General features: G+C 46.6%; 1 protein-coding gene across 1 annotated transcript; it reads left to right on the top strand.

Annotated features, from left to right (window-relative positions):
- The first annotated feature begins 508 nt into the window (after positions 1 to 508).
- On the top strand, positions 509 to 8,789 carry LOC123356980 (cystatin-F-like). Its single transcript, XM_045000236.1, has 4 exons — positions 509 to 651; positions 6,254 to 6,426; positions 7,214 to 7,330; positions 8,145 to 8,789. The coding sequence occupies exons 1-4, from the start codon at positions 582 to 584 to the stop codon at positions 8,220 to 8,222; spliced, it is 438 nt and encodes a 145-aa protein (XP_044856171.1). The 5' UTR covers positions 509 to 581; the 3' UTR covers positions 8,223 to 8,789.
- Positions 8,790 to 18,615: the final 9,826 nt, after the last annotated feature.

Below are 18,615 nucleotides of genomic sequence, written 5' to 3'. Positions count from 1 at the left end.
TGGAGACACCCCCCAGAACCTCGCAGCCCTGACTCTGCTGGCTCTCTGCTGAGAAGTGCCCAGTTAACTCATTTCCCATTCCCCCACCCCAGCTGGCACACGGCCTCCTTCCTTTGTGCCTCACACCCCTTCCAGCCCCCCGACACCCCTGTGAATGTGGGGAACTCCCTGTCAGCTGCAAGTCTCCTCTGCTGGGGCTCAGGACACCCTGTCAGTTCCTGCCCTGCCTGCTCTTCACTTCCACTGAGAGGCAGAGTGCTGAGTGCTCCCATGGACATAGGGTTTATACCCTCTATTCATTTGTACCAGGCAAAGATTCAAAGTAACTACTCCTCATTCCCTGGGGCAGCCATGCTGCTCAGGAGTCACCGATACAGCTTCACAATTGCCACTCAAAGTGTCAAGTCATCAACAGGAGATAAAGTTAATGATAGACCTGTGGTCAATTTGTGTGTGTGTGTGTGTGTGTTCCTCCAGCAGCCAATGGGAGCTCTCAGACAGGCAGATCTTCCTCCTTGGGGGGAGCAGCCAGTTCTCTGACTGAAATACTCGTCACTTGCATCTCTGCTGAGCTGGTAGCAATGAGTTTTGGCTGGGGCTTGGCTCTGCTTTGCTATTTAAGTCTATGGGACTTAGCCAGGACCTCTAATGGTAAGATCAGAAAATAACTTCAATCTTCTTTAAGCTTAAGGTTTGCTGACCTTGTGTGTGTATCTACATACATGTGGCGTGTGTGAATAATAGCTACAAGCCAAGTCTTTCTCTTTCTGAACTCCAGTGTGTCGCAGCCATTGTCTGAGTGCAGGTTTCCATATGTAACTTCAGCTGCTCCATAGCCTTTCCCTACCTATATCAAACAGTGTGATCTGGGGAGACTTGTCTACTAATTCTAAAGTCAACTTGTGATTTTAATTTATATCAGAGTCTAAACTCTCCACGACCTTGACTATTAACTGTAAAGACAGCATGTAACAATTACAGGCTGGCAGCAGAGTGATTAGCAGACTCTAATGAAGCATTCCTTTGGCTCCGTGCATACGCTGCTGAGCCAGGAAACTCTCTTGATTACCACTAGCCTTAAATCTTTAGAGTGGTAACTTCAAAGGCGCTTTGTTTTTTAGGACTTGTATCTTTATTTTGATACTAATGCAGAGAAAAGGCGACTGGGGCTCCTATGGTTTCTGGTAACTCGTTGCTAGATGAATTGATAGCTCCGTGCTTCAGCTGTGGTTTCCTTCTGGGGTTGAAGAGGGCTGCAAAGAGGTCTGCTTCTTTTTAAGCATCTGAATAAAACGTGGTCTTGTTCCTCAAAATGAGAGGGGAACGTTGAAAATTGGCCTCTTCTTACAAATCTACCTCTGCCCAGATCTTCCCCAGCGAGGAACACATTTAATGTCTATCTGAGTTTGCGCCTCTGTTCTTGTCACCGATGCACAAAGCTTAGTAAGGTTAGCTTCATCTACCAGCCTCACTCCTCCAAATAAGAAACCACATCTGGGCCTCAGCTGCAGAATTTGCATGTGAATTTTATGAGGCCTGATGTTTAGGGTGCGAGGATCTGATTCTCAGTCTGTGGAAACAGCCCCTGAGGATGATCTCTGTACAGAGGGAGGCCCCTGCTGGCACAAGGGCTTTGTGCTGGTTCTCCTCCTGGGATATGAGGAGTGGGGCTACAGAGCACTGGACCCCCTTTCTGTATTTCTCAGGGCCTGTGGGGAGGAGAGCACAAGTCAGGGTAGCCCCAGGGCTGCTCTAACTTACCATGGCGGACAAGGCCCATACCGTCCCTGAATACGGAGAGCACAAGGATGCTTCAGGCCATTTCAATGCACCTAGTCAGGCCCTGAGCACTTAGCCCATCTCTGTGGCTTAGTACGGGGTGGTTGTGTTTAACTCTGGCAAAGGAAAAGTGACGACCTTACAGCTCGTACCCTCTAGCTTTTGGGCCTCTCGCTGTCTTTGAACAACAGGTGTTTAGGGGGTAGGGACTGAGGAAGGCAAGATACAGTCACTCTCTTCCTGCTCTGCCATCTGGGAAGTAAACGCTGACATGGATAGAAGATGGAGATTGACATACAAGCATGTGATTGCCCGGGTAGGGCGACCACCCGTCTGTCCTAGCCTATATAGGTTTTCATACCATGCTCATCGCGGCAGTATCTGAGTGCTTTCCGGTCGTGCATTAAGCACCGTGATTAACATCTGCCTCGTATCTGTTTTCTGTTCCTCTCCCCAGGGCGAGAAGTGGGGCTAGAGCCTAGAACAGTTAACTAGCTCCAGCCAGTGTCCTGTGTCTCGCTAACGCCTAGAAACAGAGGTGCCATTTGCTTTGGGGGAAGAGGGACAGTTGCCTCACCCCAGACCTCAGTTTGTGTCCCCTTCCCACAATTTCTCATAGGTCTGTGTGTCTTCTACTCTCCCCTTGCCACCGCCTCATCCCAGCTGTGCAGGATGTAACAGAATCACACAGCATGTTCTATATGCAAACTCCACTTTATCCCCTCGAATCTGTCTAAAATGACACCCCTGCCCAGGACAGGCTGGACTGGGATTACGCTTTCCTCCTGCAGCCATCAGTGAGGCTATAACCTTTCCATTAAAACTGCCATGGGGCCTGTCACAGCTAGCCAGCAGCCACAGGGCTACACAGGAAAGTCATGGCTACGTGTGTAGAACCTATCAAGATGTCTTTAGCCTGTTGGCTAAAATCCGACTGGGCTGCAATCAGCTCCAGTACACAACCCTGTTATGTGCATGGCCCTTGTGATGGTAGTATCTGAGCTGCACCTCCTAATACTCCTGGGAGCAGGGGGAGCTGCTTATTTCCCTTTCACAGGTAAGAGACTGAGGCTCAGAGACACTGATCATGTGGGCTGACCTCCAGGTCTCCCAGAGTGTCTGTGGTACAGCAGAGACTGGAAGTGGGTCTCCTGAGCCCCACCCTAGTGCCCTAACCACTGAGCCATCCTGCCTCTGACCGGTGACATGGTATTTTAGGGAATGCAGCTTCAGTCGTGCATCGATGAACAATCCAGGCCATCAGGAGGACCCCCATGGTCCCACACACGCCCTCTGCACAAAGGAGAGGAGACTCAGGCCCTGTAGGTCAGGTTGGGACTGACCTTGCCAGGAAGGTTGTGGTGTGGGAATCATAGCTATGGCTGCATCACTTGACGTGAATTATGGGCTTTGGGCTGGGAAAACTGGTTCCGATGGAATAACTGGCCTGCTGGGTGACCTTGTGCAAGTCACTTCCCCATCCCCTGCCTCAGTTTCCCCATCTGTAAGGTGGGGATGAGGGGATGATGATACTGACCTCCTTCATGACGTGCTTTGAAATCTATGGATGAAAAGTGCTATACAAGAGCTAGGGATGATGACGACTATTATTATTAGTGCAATTAACTCTGCAGCTGCCCCGTGCCTTGTGTTGAGATATTTATGACACACACACCAGCCTGTAATATTTCTGTTGCAGCCTGCTCTAGTGAGACTCCCAAGAGATCAGATCAGAATCAGTCTTCTTGAGGTTTGCCCACCATTACTTGCAAACCATAAACTTTTAGTACAAATCACTTTTGAATCATACGAAGATACAATCTCTCTGTGTCCATCCCACCATGCACCAAGGTTACTTATGTGTTTCTAACGTGCCCACTGCTTGGGGTATCCGGGCATCCTTCCTTCATCTGAAAGGAAGCTTAATCTGTCCGATAAGATCAGTTAGAAGCTGGAGTCGTAGTTTAGAGACTTCTTTTGACGCTGGCCTCCCCTTTTTTACAGGCAGGACGTGTAAGGCTCTTCACATGCCTTTTGTGTGATTCCCTGGCCAGGCAGAGCTGTTTCACCACTCTTACAAGAGGCTGTGACTCAATAGGTGTTAGTGAGCGTTAAGCCACAATGGGGTCGCAAGCTGTGAACAAGAGGAAGAGGTTATCAGGTTCCTCCTACAGACACAGGGCCAATATCTACACCAGCCCTGAACAGCATCAGTTTTTCCATGCAGAACTTATCAAATAACTGTCGCAACCACCCAGGGCCAGTAATGTTTTGCCAAAACAGATCAGAGCATTGCCTTGGGCAGTGGCCTAGAAATGATGCTTCCAGGGATAGTTAAATCACATACCCCATTGGTGGCACTAGTTAGCTCTGCAATGCTGTGTCAGGGAAGAGCATTGCTGCCTTAACAGCGTGAAGGGGAGAAAGAGCGGCCCAGTGGCTAGGGCACAAGCCAAGACCTGGGGTCAAGGCTCTGCTCTGCCATGGATTCCCTATGTCACTTCGTCTCCCTGTGTCTCAACTCCCCATCTGTAAAAATGGGGATAATGCACTGCCTGAACTCACAGGGGTGGCATGAGGTACAGTAAAAACAGTGAGGTGTTGAGATACCATTATAGTGGGGGGCTATTAAGTACCTTGGATAGATCCTTGAAGGATAGATCCTACTCCTTGAAGGTGAGATTACCCTTATTTTAACAGGTTTCAGAGTAGCAGCCGTGTTAGTCTGTATCCGAAAAAGAACAGGAGGACTTGTGGCACCTTAGAGACTAACACATTTATTTGAGCATAAGCTTTCGTGGGCTACAGCCCACTTCATCAGATGCATGCAGTGGAAAATACAGTAGGAAGATATATAGTGTATGGTAACATCCATTGTTTCATGTTCTCTGTGTGTGTGTGTGTGTGTATATATATATATATATATAATCTTCCTACTGTATTTTCCACTGCATGCATCCGATGAAGTGGGCTGTAGCCCACGAAAGCTTATGCTCAAATAAATGTGTTAGCCTCTTAAGGTGCCACAAGTACTCCTGTTCCTTATTTTAACATGTATTAAGAGCTGCAGCAGCAGTTTTACAGTTAAGGGCTTAATCCTGCAAATACTTATTATGTAATAATAAGTTTACTCATATACATAAAAGTTACTCACATAAGATGTTTCCAAGGCTGGGGCCTCAGATTGTAAAAGTTTCCATTTGCATCTGGATTTCTTCTCCTTCTACACCTTTCCTTTTTTCAGTTCTTCCCAAATTTGAAACAGCTGCCTGCAGATCAGGTACTTGGCTGGTGGCAGATGAGAAATATTCTCATGAGGGGGCACTGGCAGTTAATTGGACAAACCATCTAGAAGTTATGAGGTGTAACAAAAAGGTGGAGTTTTTCATCCTTTTTAATAAAAGTCTGGTCGGCTCATAACTCAGACGGCTGCAAGCTTGTTTTACATCTTGATCCCCAGCAAAAAAAAAATATTTTTTTTTGGGCATCCCTCAATTATTTTATGTCCCCATCAGCAGCATAAACTCATGCTTGACTGGAAGAAGGGGAAGGTAAATTGTGCAAAGAATCTTAAGAGCTGGGTAGGCAGATAAAGGAGAATTCGGTGTCCTCTTTCATATGCATTTTATGTGCATTCTAACGAGTGCATGTTCACTTCATGTGCATTGTCTCTTATGCGTCACAGCAATGTGATCTAATTGTGTTCTCAGCATAAACTGTTTTAATAACACTTATTTTGCTCTGTCGCTTGGTGCTGATGAGAGACTTAGGTGTGAAAGATAAGTTGGAGGAGACCCAGACTTAATTTTTACAGTAAATCAGCACAAGCTGTGTATGAGAGCAACTTACAGAGCTAGATCCTCAGCTGGGGTAAATCAGCACAATCAGTAGAATTGGGATTTACACCAATTAAGGATCTGGCCCTTAATTTCTTTCTCTCGCCCTTGCTCACGCTACAAAACTCTCAGGAGCCCTGGCAAACAACTGGAAATGTTGCATTTTCCCATATTTTAGAAATAAGCGTTAGTTTTGCAGATACGTTATCATAAAGGACTCTTCGGCAGTGAGCTGTTAGTTTATTTGTACAATAACCTCTCACTCACATGCATCCATCTGTCTGCTTTGAACAGTGGATGTTACCAAGTGTAAATGCCTCTAAAACTGCTTCAAAAAAAGAACCCTCCCATTAAATCCACAGTGAGACGACTGACCTGGGATCTTATTTGAACATGGAGCTAAATAGGATATTTCATAAGCTTCTAGAAACCAAGTATGATGAAACAGCACCTTTCAGCCAGCATCTGCAAAATAGCAGCCCCGGTACAAGAAAAGTCCCCCCTCTGAGAAAGTTTAGTTTAATCTCAGGGGGCAGATGTCCCAATGGAGTAGAGGCAGAGTGGTGTTAACCTGGAGACATACTGTGTTCTCTGACCCTGCACAGTATTTGTAATGGAGCATGTTTCTGGCATTCTAGTTCTCTACCTGGAGAAGCCGAATTCAACCACCAGACCTGGATTCCCCAGACCCATGAACACCAATGACCCCGGAGTTCGCAGAGCCGCTCGCTTTGGGGTTTATCGCTATAACAACAGCTCAAACGACATTTTTCTATTCAAAGAGTCTCATATAACTAAAGCAATGGTGCAGGTAAGCACACCTTGGTCATATAGAAAATGTTTCTGACTCAGCCCAAATAAGCTAGGAGTAATGAGCTCTTCTGCTCTTGCCAATACAAGCGGGAGCACTCCTATTCCTCACTCAGCAGCTGTAACTCGGTGCAGCCAGCGTAGCTCTGCTGCCTTCAGTCAGAGGTCTGGCCCCTCAGGCCTAGCAGTGAAATAGCTCGCTCTCACATCAACAGTTAGAAGTATTTTGACTCTTCTAAAAGGGGATTTCCCCCCACCCCTGGGGGACAGATAACAAAGCAAAGTTGATTAGCCAGGATTGCTGCACTGAGTTTCCTCCAAGGCAGTCAGTGAAAGAAGCCACAGGATCCAGGTGCTGGTCTGTAACTCAGGCTAGATCCCACAGGGTTGACAAATGAAATCTTGTTTTCCACCTCGCTCCCAGCAGACACTTCCCCAATCCCATTGCAGTGATCAGTTTGGCCTAAGCACCTGCTTTTCAATGCTGTATTTAGACAGTGTCAGCTCTTTTGGACAGGGCCTCAGACATATGTTTGTACAGCACCTAGCACCATGGGCTCTGGCCCCAGGTTCCCCCTCAACCCCAAAGCTGCCGAGTAACAGCTTATTCTCCCAAGGGGCATTGTTTGACACACCTAGAACACACAGGGTGTAGTTGACTTAGATTAAGTACCCAGTTCTTGTTCCATAGCCCAGTGCTCTGACTCCTTTTGGATACATCTGATTCTTTTCTCCCTGCCCTGCTCCTTCTCCCCTCTATTAACCAGCCTGGAAACTGCTTCCTCTAGGTTGTCAGAGGGCTGAAATACATGCTCAATGTGGAAATTGGCCGGACGGTGTGTGACAAGAGGGGACACTCCAACTTGGACAGCTGCGACTTTCAGAAGAAGAAAAAGCTGCAACAAGTAGAATGAGTTTCATTTTCTCTTTCCCTCTCCCTTGGGGTTGCTTAGGAGCTACATTTTTAAGTTCATGGGAGTACAGGGCCTGTAGTCAAGGGGAGTCTTTCCACTGGATTCAACAGGTATTAGATGACCATCAATGAAGGCCCCAATCCTGCAAACATGCCTGTGCGTCACTCTTGATTTGCAGTGGGACAACTCTCACCAGGTCACTTTTATACAATAGCCATTTCCATTTCACATCCTTCACAAAATTCAAGTCTATACATTTTCGACGCACAATGTTTTATCAGTTATGAGGGGGATTTTTCATTGACTTCAATGGGAGCAGAGCTGGGCCACTGTGGAGCACTCTGGAAAGTTTCACCCAAAATCTGTAGGGAGGAGGTTTCCTGGAGGACAGATCCAATTGTATTCTGCATGCATCCTTCCCCAGCCCTCCTGGAGAGCCATTCATGGTGCACAGACTTCACCAGCAGCAGGGGAAAGAACTGCTCCATGTTTAACCTATAAGCAAGGATTCTGTACCCCCTCATATACTCCTGTTAGGATACTGGTTTAATGGTCTGCTGAAAGGCTAATGACCATTTTGTAAGGCCATGAACCTGGCTCAGCGGATGCTTTAACCATCACTTAGGGCACAGATCCTCAACACGGGGCCAGGGGGTCATGTCCACCCTTCCTTTCCTTATGGCTAGAAGGGAGGAAAGTCCCCAAACTTTTCTGCTGTAACATGGGGCCACAGCCTGGAAAAGGCTGAGAGTCAGTGACACATGGGTTGAATTTGGAAGCCTTACGTGTTCTTTTCTGCTTGCAGATGTTCAGATGCTATTTTGAGGTCTGGACTATCCCCTGGCTACAGCGAGTCCAAGTGCTGCTTGCTCTCTGTCACTGATCCAACTTCCCCAGCCACAGCCGCACCTGCCTCAATGCACTCGCAGTGAGGATTTCGGTACTGTCTGTTTTCTGTTAGCAGCAGAGACCACTGAAGAATTGCTGCAAAGAGATCATTCCAGTGAATGGCTGTTTTTCAAGTATGACTCCTTGGGAAGATAGTTGAAAAATCTACACCACAAAACCCACCGAGCAACAGGATCTTAGCGAATCAGGTTAATGTTTACTGCTGTCCAGCTGAGGCATTTTGACAAATTAACTAACCTGTAGAGGACAGTTTTATTTCTCCAATTGACACTGGCCCACCAGTCAGATGGAAAGTAAACTAGATTCTTACTGCATTAGCTGAAACATGCACATACAGTCTAAATGGACCATGGTGGCCAGCTATATATGATTTCAGCTGCTGTATGGCAGAAGTGACACAAACTAGGCAGCACTTGTACATTATCCACAATAACCTATCCATGCACATGCTGAGAGATCTTAGGGAAAATGTTGTTTGCAATTCTAAGAGGAATTGTCAATCATTCTGTATAAAGACGTGCGCAGTTTTATTTTACTGAAACTCGGTTACTTGATTATATTTTTATAATTCATCTGGGAATTAAGCTACACTCTGTTCAATGTCCAGTTATTCACCTTTTCCACTTTAAATGTTGGTTGGCAAGAGCTCAAGTCTAAGAGAGTGAATCAGCTCCCAATGGCACTCGATAACCCTTCATTGCTGACTCTTCTCACCTGCGCTTCACTATGAATGGCCAAACCCACTTGGGCCATCAGCCAGAGTCAGACCCCACACCGCATACACTGAAACCATGAGTCTCTGATGCCTGAGGTAAGGGACTAAGGCAGAGGTCAAAGGTATTTAGGTGCCTAACTCCCCTTGAACTCAATAGGAGATAGGTGCCTAAACCCCTTTGGAGGAGCTCAGCCCTATATCCTCTAGCTGTAGCAGCTTCCAATCTTATCTAGACCAGGCGGAGGGGGGCGGGGACAAAGACCCACTCTCCCCTAGTGTGACGTTCTTCCGTCTTTCAAACACCTCCCTGCATCCCTAGGGCAGCCTGTAGCACTCATACCCCTGTCAGGCTGTGGCAGGAGCGCCTGTCTTGGCAAACAGCTGCACTTTGACAAGGGCCTCTGCCTCCAGCCACTTCTACAGACACCAGTTAGACCTGGCAGACCCCACAAAGCCAGTGGAGACTGAGTAGGGGCAGGAGGGAACCCACATCATGGCAGCCTGCCCCTAGTGTAGTTCAAAGGCCTCTGTTCCCATGCTCACCCTAAGCTGGTCACAAGTGACCACCGGACATGCTTCTCTCAATAGCCGAAGGTGCATGGTGCAGTGCCAGATAATAGCCAGTAAGAGCTGCAGGTCACCAGCTGCCCACATCCCTTGTCTCTTATAGTTGGAAAGAAGCCTCATGCTCAGTCCCCGTTAGCTGGTACTTTGCATGGAGGTAGGGCTCAGGCTATGGTGTTCCATGCCTGGCTGTTATCTTGGGAGGAGGTGGCTAGAGTAGTCTGACACTCACCCAGAGGTCTAGCTTCCTCCTCTAGCTTACTGGCTGGGTGATATAATAGATTGCACCCAATTAAGTTAAAAACCAATCAGCACTGTGTGATGTTGTTCCTAGAAGGAACATATGGAAATTGGTCATGGCTGTGACACAGATTCAAGTGTGCAGCTAAGCATGTCAGTAGAACAAGATTTCTCAGCTGTCAGCTTTCCACAGCCTGTGATCAGAGTTTAAAGGCTTTGTCTCTCAGCCTTGTCAGTCTGAGTTAGTACCTCATTTGTTAGAGAAATAGCTGTTTGAGCCTAGACACATGCAAAGGCCCATGCAATTGCCAGACACTTTTGATTCAAATCTAATACACATTTGGTGTGTCTTTGCTCTCTCTACAACATTAGGAATACAAGACAGTCAGGTTCCAAATAATCAGTTACTGATACCACACTACACACACACACACACACACACACACACACACACACCCTTCTCTGGCAGGGGGCTGGTGGCTTCTGCAGCAGAAGACATGGCCCATTACTAGAGGGCTCCTAAGCTATTTAAAGGGATATCACCCTATTCCTATACACCACAGCATTCTACCATGCCAGGTTATGCCTGCAACTATTGTCTGGTGTAGGTATCAGTACACAGACATGGAGACCCGTCTCCCACTCAGACAGCAGGGAAATTCTCTCTCTTTTACGAAAAACATTAAGATCTGTTGTAACCCTAGGGAACCAACTGTTCACCATTATTCACTTAAACTGATGTAATGTGAAATAGGCAGCATGTGTCTTCTCAGATTCCATTGTTCCCCAAAACAAAGCAGAAATGAGCAGCCCCGAAGGTGGCTACCACCAAGTGGCACCGCAGAGGTTCTCTTTCCATGCAAGGGGAGGGGCAGGTTAGTGTAATTAAAAGCCTTGCAGCGAGAGGAGATGTACAAATGTTGCCCTAATAAGTGCTACGTGGAGTTTCCTTAACATTTGAGTCACGCAGTGTCACTAACAGTGCTCCGCCCAGGGATGAGTCAGACACCACCCACGGCCGGGGACTGTATGTCTGCCCAAGAGGTGCTAGCACGAGTTTAACGCTTGCCAGTTCACTCTGGCTACTTACTACCTTTGTACAGACATTTGTTCCACACTACAATCGTGTGGAGTTGACCCTAGGGATCAAACAATTACATTGAGGAAAACCTTTAAAGACAAAGCACAGGACAGGAGGCAAATTGGCCTTGCACCAGCTCCAAGACACCAAGGCAGCTGCTAAAGATTGAACGTTCCACTGTGCAGCAAAAGTTTCTGGGGCAATTGGAGCTGCTGTTTCTCGCACCTCAACTCCCATGGGGTGTGTGAATCAGCAGGTGGAGGAGAGTTTGGAGTGGCACATTTTTTCTTTTCAGATTTTCAATATCCCCCTTGTTTCCCAATTGAAAATGTGTTGGGCATCAGTGGTGCTACGCATCCCCTGTGCACAGCCCATTCCCCACTTAGCTGACCTAGGGCATGACTCGGCCAAGGGCAGCGGGCCCTGTAGCCTGCCAGGGAGGGAACCTGGCAGAGGCTAGGAGAACCGAAACTGGGAGGTGGTGGAGCATTGCCCTTGTGCTGATGGGGTGGGGAGGTTGGATGTATCTGCAAAGGCAGGGGGGCGAGGCAGCCTCCACCTGTTTCACAGTAATGGTGTCCAAATATCCCTCAGCCTAGGTGCCTACAAACCCAGCCCCCCACCGTACAAAGAGCAATTAGAAAGCCACACGTGGTGCCCCTTATCTCCCAATACTGCCTCCCCCTGAATCAGCTCCACTGATATCTCCAGGGATTGGGACACTCTGAAGAGGTCCTGTCCTATGATCTCAGGCATCTCTGGCACCATTGTCTCAGCTGGGACCCGGGTTTCCCGCTCCGGATGTTCCAGGGCCATGATGCTGAGCACCTCTGTTCTGTGGAACAGCGTCTTGCTGGGAATCGGGTCTGGTTCACCACAGAATGGGCAGGTTCTCCTCCCTCTCCTGAGCTGGCTGCGAGCATGGTGGGCCTTGTTACATCACACCTTGAGACCTTTAACCATTCCCCAGTGTGCCCCGGGGGACCAAGTGATGCTCTGCAGACACCTGCCTGGATCTCCTCAGCAGCCCAGATGCCAGTGCCAGCACATCTGCCTCTGGCCACTCCTAGGAAGCCTTCTTAAATATAATAAAAGTAAATAACTGGAGATATACCAATTTCCTAGAATTGGAAGGGACCTTGAGTCCAGCCCCCTGCCTTCACTAGGCAGCACCAATTTTTGCCCCAGATCCCTAGGTGGCCCCCTCAAGAACTGAACTCACAACCCTGGCTTTAGCAGGCCAATGCTCAAACCACTGAGCTATCCCTCCCCCCACATGTCTTCTGAGACATGCTCTCACTCAGCTATGCACCATTCAGCGGCCAGTATGGAACAGGTAGGCCAGGCTGCAACCAGGGCAGGAGATGAGCAGCAGAACCCAGTGCAAGTGACTCGAGCTCTGAACAGGGTGAGACCACACCGTGGTAGAAACACCTGCACCCCATGTACTTTAGTACTTCTACCACTGCTCGAATGTACCTGCCACCACTGCTCGAATGTACCTGCCACCACTGGGAAACATGCTGGGGATGCTCCATGAGGATAAATGAGCTACACCTCTGCAGGGAGAAATCAAGTGTGATAAGACTCAGTTGCAAAGAGCTGCCCCAGGATCTACACCTGGATCCAAAGGCCATCGAAGACAATGGGATTTCAGTAGGCTTCAGACTGTAGGCCCCCAAGCATACCATGGGAGTGACAGTGTGTTTCAGCACAGAAAAGACATGAGGAAAATTAAGCAATTGTGTGATACAAACTAGCCCTCAGTCACAGCTGAGAAAGAGACCTAGGAGGTCTGAAAAAAGCATGAACAGCAGCAGTGCAACTAGCAAAGGCTGCACATACTCTGTGCTGCCCTCAGAAAGATTCATGAGGGAACCCTCCCCTCATCAGATCAAGCCAACTGTTTTATCAGACATTATGTTTCTGTGCAAGGTCCTGCCATGCAATCTTGATCCCAATCCCACCCACAATCAGCAAATGGACTAGGGGGGACACAGGTCCTGATTCTCCATTGTGCAGTCATTTAACAGAGTGCAAAATGGGTGCAGAAACACCATCAGCCCACTTCGCATGGCAGTAAATGACCCCACAATAAAGAATTAAGCCAGCACAGCACCAGACCAGTCAAGAAATAACAGCTGCTTAGCAGCAGTCTCATTTTCTCACGGCTTGTCATGATGATCTGCAAACTCTTACATCCTTAGCATTAAGATCAAGATTTGTGTTTGCCCACTGTAATGATTTTTGTTGTTGTGTTGTAAATTTCTCAGATAGAAGCAGCTCATAGTGTAGTAGCTGAACCGCATCCAAAAAGAATGACGACATAGTTATGACATCAGATAGCAAAGCTATTTTCTGACTATGTATGCCCTGTGGTTCCCATTTGCAAAGGAGTCAATTTAGATGCAATCAAAACACCTGCGGTCTTTCATTCTACTTCATGACAGCATCACCACCTAGTGTTTAATCACCTCAAGTTGAAGAATGTGGCTGGAAGCAATTTATAAGCCCTTGTGCAATCAGCGTTAAACCCATAGGCTCTCCGGGTAATGCATGAACAGTCTGGGGCATGGTGCATGTGGCTACATGTTTTGATTCTTGGCAGCAACCAGATGAAATACATTACTTTGTTCATTAATGAGGCATGGCTACTGCATGTGTATGGGTCTTTGTGCCCATTTATTGATAAAACTACATAAAAAAAAATCTTCAGTCCACTTGAGTCCTGGTTTAAAATTCTTCATCAGCTACAGGACACATAGCAGCAGTATTGTTTGTGAGACACTAAGTCTCCTGCTTGATGCTTTGGGGGTGGGGGATTGGGTATCAGCCACAAGTAAATGTGGTTGGGAACTGGTTGGTCCATGTTGGGCCAAAGTCTGATTTCAAAAAAATCTGTTCCAAAGCAGAAGAAAACCAAAAAATGTGTTTCCTCCAAAACAAAATTCCCTCTCCTCCCCGCAAAAAGTTGTTTCTAAATTAATCAATCATTTTGATTGTAACATTTCATTCTGATTTTGATGGAAAAGGAGAAGGGTCAACATCCGGGTGGCAGCCGACCATAAAACTTTGGCAAAGAAATCCAAAGAACACAGTCTTTCAATGAACTAGGGTGTTCCCCGGAAGGCATGGGTAGCACCCTCATCTGAGTGCATATTGCCAAGGCTACTGCATCATTTTGGATGCATGCAGTCAAAGAAGAGTCCAGAAAATAAGACTGGCTCCGTCATTGATGAAAGGAAAGTACAGACTGCCTGCATTCAGGAGACCACCTGAAAACGAGCAAAGGCCAAATACACTAAGGAAGGCTATAAGCTACTGTACTATGGCATGTCAAATAAGAGAAACAGAGCTGGTATAGGTTTAGACACAGTGATGCAGGAATGTGTGGTGGTTGTGGATAGGGTGTGACAGGATAATTTCAGTTAAGCTCGCTCTTGAAAATGGCCCCCTAAACATTGTGTACCTATGCATCCCAAGTGGGATACGACAAACAAGAAAAAAAAAATTCTCTCTGAGTTCCATATTGACCAACCTATTCACCTTCAGATTTTCCACCTTAAACCTCACCTAAGCAAAGAAGAGGCACTGTTACACACACTATGTCAGGAGAATCCTGGCCTTCTATCTTGACAGGAAAAAGACTCCTAAATTATTTGGTCTCTGTGGCAGATAGATCAGAAGGGTCCACAGTATCTAAAAGACTTTCCAAGCAGGTACCTGGCTGCATTAGTTGTTGTTACCACTCTTGTAATCTCCAACCACCATCAGACAAACAAACTCACTCTCTGAGGTCTATTTCCACCTCTACAGCCTTCCTCAAAAATGCTCCCATCATTGAAATATGTAGAGCCACGGCTTGGACCGCTCTACATACATTTGCTGAGCACTATGCAATAACTCGTGACTCTGCTTCCGACTCAGCTGCACTTTATATTTTTCCACAGGCAATTTTAATGCAAAGATAGCATCCATTCTTGACTTGCCTAGCACAAATCCAAACTGATTGTCCCTGACCTTTACTTCGCTTCATAGTCTCTTATCAATAACTTTCTCCCAGAGCTGTGTGTGACTTACGATTTTAATGCCATGGTAGTTACCACAGCCATGTATGTCTCTTCTCTTAAATATTGGTACTAATGTATTCTCCAGATATCAGGCATCTTCTCAGTCCTCATGATGACATTAAACTGTTGTGCGGATATGTTCCTGCCTACTTGCCCCAGGCATTTCCACACTTCTGCTGGTATGTCATCTGAGCCAAAAGCTTTCTTATTTCACGTTGCTCAATGCTGCTTCAACGTCTTCTAGAACTAGTGCCACCAGCCCAGCCCCTTTGGTTATTTTCGAGGGTCTTTGCCAGTCTATATTTTTCTCTCTCACCTTCCTTCATTTCAAGATGGACAGATAAGCCTTCTATGGCTTTAGGCTTAGCAGCTGAAATCTCATTCTTTGCTATGTTTTTGGCTTTTTTACACTCCTGAAGATCTTGCTGTTTGGGTGTCGTTTGCCAGAATTTTAAAATGCTTTTTCTTTCATGGTCTTTCAAACTTTCTCATTCCGCCACCAGATCTCATGGGAGAAAATAGACTCTTGCTTTTGTTTCACCAAGGGGGCTCTTTGCACATTCTTATATTTTGCTTGCAAAATGATCCCACCGTTAATTCATATTTTCTCTTAACCCTTCTAAAGAGTTCTTCTCCACTACTTTCATTTTAAACTCTATTACAGTAGAAACCTTACGAATTAACCGGTCAACCACACACCTCATTTGGAACTGGAAGTACACTATGAGGAAGCAGCAGAATCACACGCCATGCATTCCTGGGCTCACTGGGCTGCACTCTTCCCTGAAATAGGGGTGTGGCTCAGCTCGTCCCGGGGCTTTCTTCCCAGGCAGCAGCCAGGGGGAAGTGATGGACTCTGCTGAGCATCAGCCACAGGCAGGTTTGCAGCCTGTGAAGGCATGTCCCAGCACTTACATCCTTAACAGCAGCCCCACAAAGCTCCCTGGTGCTCACTGGCAACTTTTGAATACCCTATATACTCGTTCATTAGCCCATTTGTTTATAAGCCGACCCCCACGCCCCCAAGATACAAATAGGTACAAATAGCAAAAACTATATGACCCTTTCATAAGCCGACCCTACATTTCAGGGGTTGGCAGACTCTAGCTCCCGGCCTGTCAGGGTAAGCCACTAGTGGGCTTGGACATTTTGTTTACCTGGAGCATTCTCAGGCACAGAGCCCCCCAGCTCCCAGTGTCCCCAGTTTGCCGTTCCCAGCCAATGGGAGCTGCGAAAAGTGGCGTGCCACTTCCCGCAGCTCCTATTGGCTGGGAACATCAAACCACGGCCACAGGGAGCCGAGGGGCTCCATGCCTCCAGATGCTCCAGGTAAACAAAACAACAATGTATTAAATATTCAATTCAATGATTCCATAGAGGTTAAAATCATCAGATTTTGGTGTAGACCCGTTTATAAGCCAACACCCATTCTTTGATGTGTCACTTTTTTACCAAACATTCAGCTTATGAACAAGTATATATGGTAAGTTTTTGCTAAGCAGAATGCACTGTATTTCCATTTTTAAGAATATCCAAGCTCCTGAAGTTCTGACCTAGACACTTCTATTGCCAGAGGAGCCAGCTGGGTTAACACTTTGCTAAGCAAAGAAGGGGACAGCTTCTGTAAGATGAGCAGTACTTAAAGGCACAAGGGCAAGAGTTTGAAATCCATATAACAAACTGTCTCCACACGATCCTACATATCACCATTCCATTGGGTAACAAAGGATGTAAACAACTGGACACCTTAATACCCATTGGAGCATTAGAGTATGTCCTTTGGTTAGTAGAACTTTAAACACGGCCTACATAGCTGGTAACAGAAATAAGTTATTCTCTACTTCATTTCCTAAAAAACATGATTGCAGTGTGCTGCTGTAGGTGTCTGCCTTTCAGGAGTGGTCAACAGTAGCAGGAGAAGTGACATTACATAGAGAGAGGAAAGAGGGCCTTATTGTTAAGGCCGTGGACAGGAACCCAGGAGATCTGAGTTCTATTTCTAGCTATCAGACTCCCTGTGTGACCTTGGCCAATCTTCACATGAGGCTAATAACTCTTCCTTTGTCCATCTGGTCTATATGGATTGTAGGATCTCCAGGGCAAGGACTGCCCATTACTATGTGTACAATGGGGCCCTGATCGCTGCTCAATAAAAAACAGAATCCATGATGGCTTGGTGAGATAAGCAATGCGTCAGATGACTGCAGTCTATTACATTAAATACCATACCATAATGTGATCCATACTTTACGCATCAAATTTTGATGCGTTTGAACACTCTTAAAAAAATTAATCTGTATTATACTTGCTCTCAGAGCCTGGACAGGCAGATTTTACACCATCTAAGTAAATTGTGCAGGATTATGAGCTCATGATTTTAGTTTCCTTGCCAAGCTAAAGCATAAAGGCTTAATATCTATATCTGAAGAACTCTGTGTATTTCAAAAGCTTGTCCCCTCCGTCAACAGAAGTTGGTCCAATAAAAGATATTACTTCATCTACCCTTTTTCTCAGTATAGAGAAGGATCACCCTACTCCATTAGCTTCATTGCATGAACAGCCATTTCTCTGAGACAGAGCCCAGACACACCACCTCCACAAGCAATTCTGTTTCTAGTCCTGCTATATTTAATCTCTCCTTCCCATCTATACTTCTCTATATTCCAATCCCTTGGCCAAAAAACAGCAGAGGAGATGGGGTAAGTGTTAACTTTGAAACTACTGTGTTTCATACACAGCTCAGAGAGAATCAAGATGTTGCCTGGAAGTTCAGATCATTTCCATTGGAATTGAGAACTCTAGGGAGATTTGTGCAGCTATCAATTCTGCCCCGATCCTGCCCCTTCTGAACATACCAGGAGGCCTGGAGAGAACAAAGTAAAGAGTCAGAGTTCATAACTACAGAGCACAGCTCCTAGACCCATTCCCCTGGTAGCCAATCAGGACATGTCCTACTCTTTGAACTGGAGGTAGTTGAAGGACACACAGCATGCTAGCTTGATCAGAACTAGTATGGGTAAAAGTAATGGCAATGTGAGCCACTTGCCACCCCAATTACATGCCATGGTTTTCAATGGGTCTGTTCTTGGAGTGGCTAGCCCCTTCCACTGCTTCTCTACTGTTAGCACGTTACCTTGATCAGAGCGAGCACAGGTATGTCTCCTTGAGCTGGGAGTCACACCTCCAGCTCGATACGTAGATGTACTCTGGGTCTGCACAGCATGCTTGAGTGGCTACGAGTCAAGCTCAGCACACAACAATCCAGTGGTTGCGCCATAAAGCCAAAACGAAACTATTTTTTTTATTTTAGACTTTGATCTTAGTGCCGGACACAATCACCCTTCAGGGATACCAGTGATCCACATTTCACATGGATCCTCCCTTCCACCGCCAATCTCACATCTGCACAAGCAATTGTTGAGAATTTTGGAGTTTCAAGAAACAGGTCTTTCTTTGGGGAGATGTGTCTCGGGAAACCCTTGAGTAAACAACCTCACAGATTTGCACCAAACCGTACCCTGGGCCATGATTTGGAATACTAGTGTTCAAGCCAATCACAACAGACATGTAGATCTGTCGGATGGACTGAAAATTTGACTTTAAACAAAAACTCTGGGCTTGTCTACACTGTTCCATTATGCGGACCACGTGGTGTAAATTCCAAAGCGCACTGAAATGTTGCACTCTAACTGCCACA

Source organism: Mauremys mutica, unplaced genomic scaffold, assembly GCF_020497125.1.
Source record: "Mauremys mutica isolate MM-2020 ecotype Southern unplaced genomic scaffold, ASM2049712v1 000138F_np12_subseq_1:81887_obj, whole genome shotgun sequence".
Lineage (NCBI taxonomy): Eukaryota > Metazoa > Chordata > Testudines > Geoemydidae > Mauremys > Mauremys mutica.
Note: the sequence above shows the minus strand (reverse complement) of the source record. Positions and strands in the feature narration are given on the sequence as shown.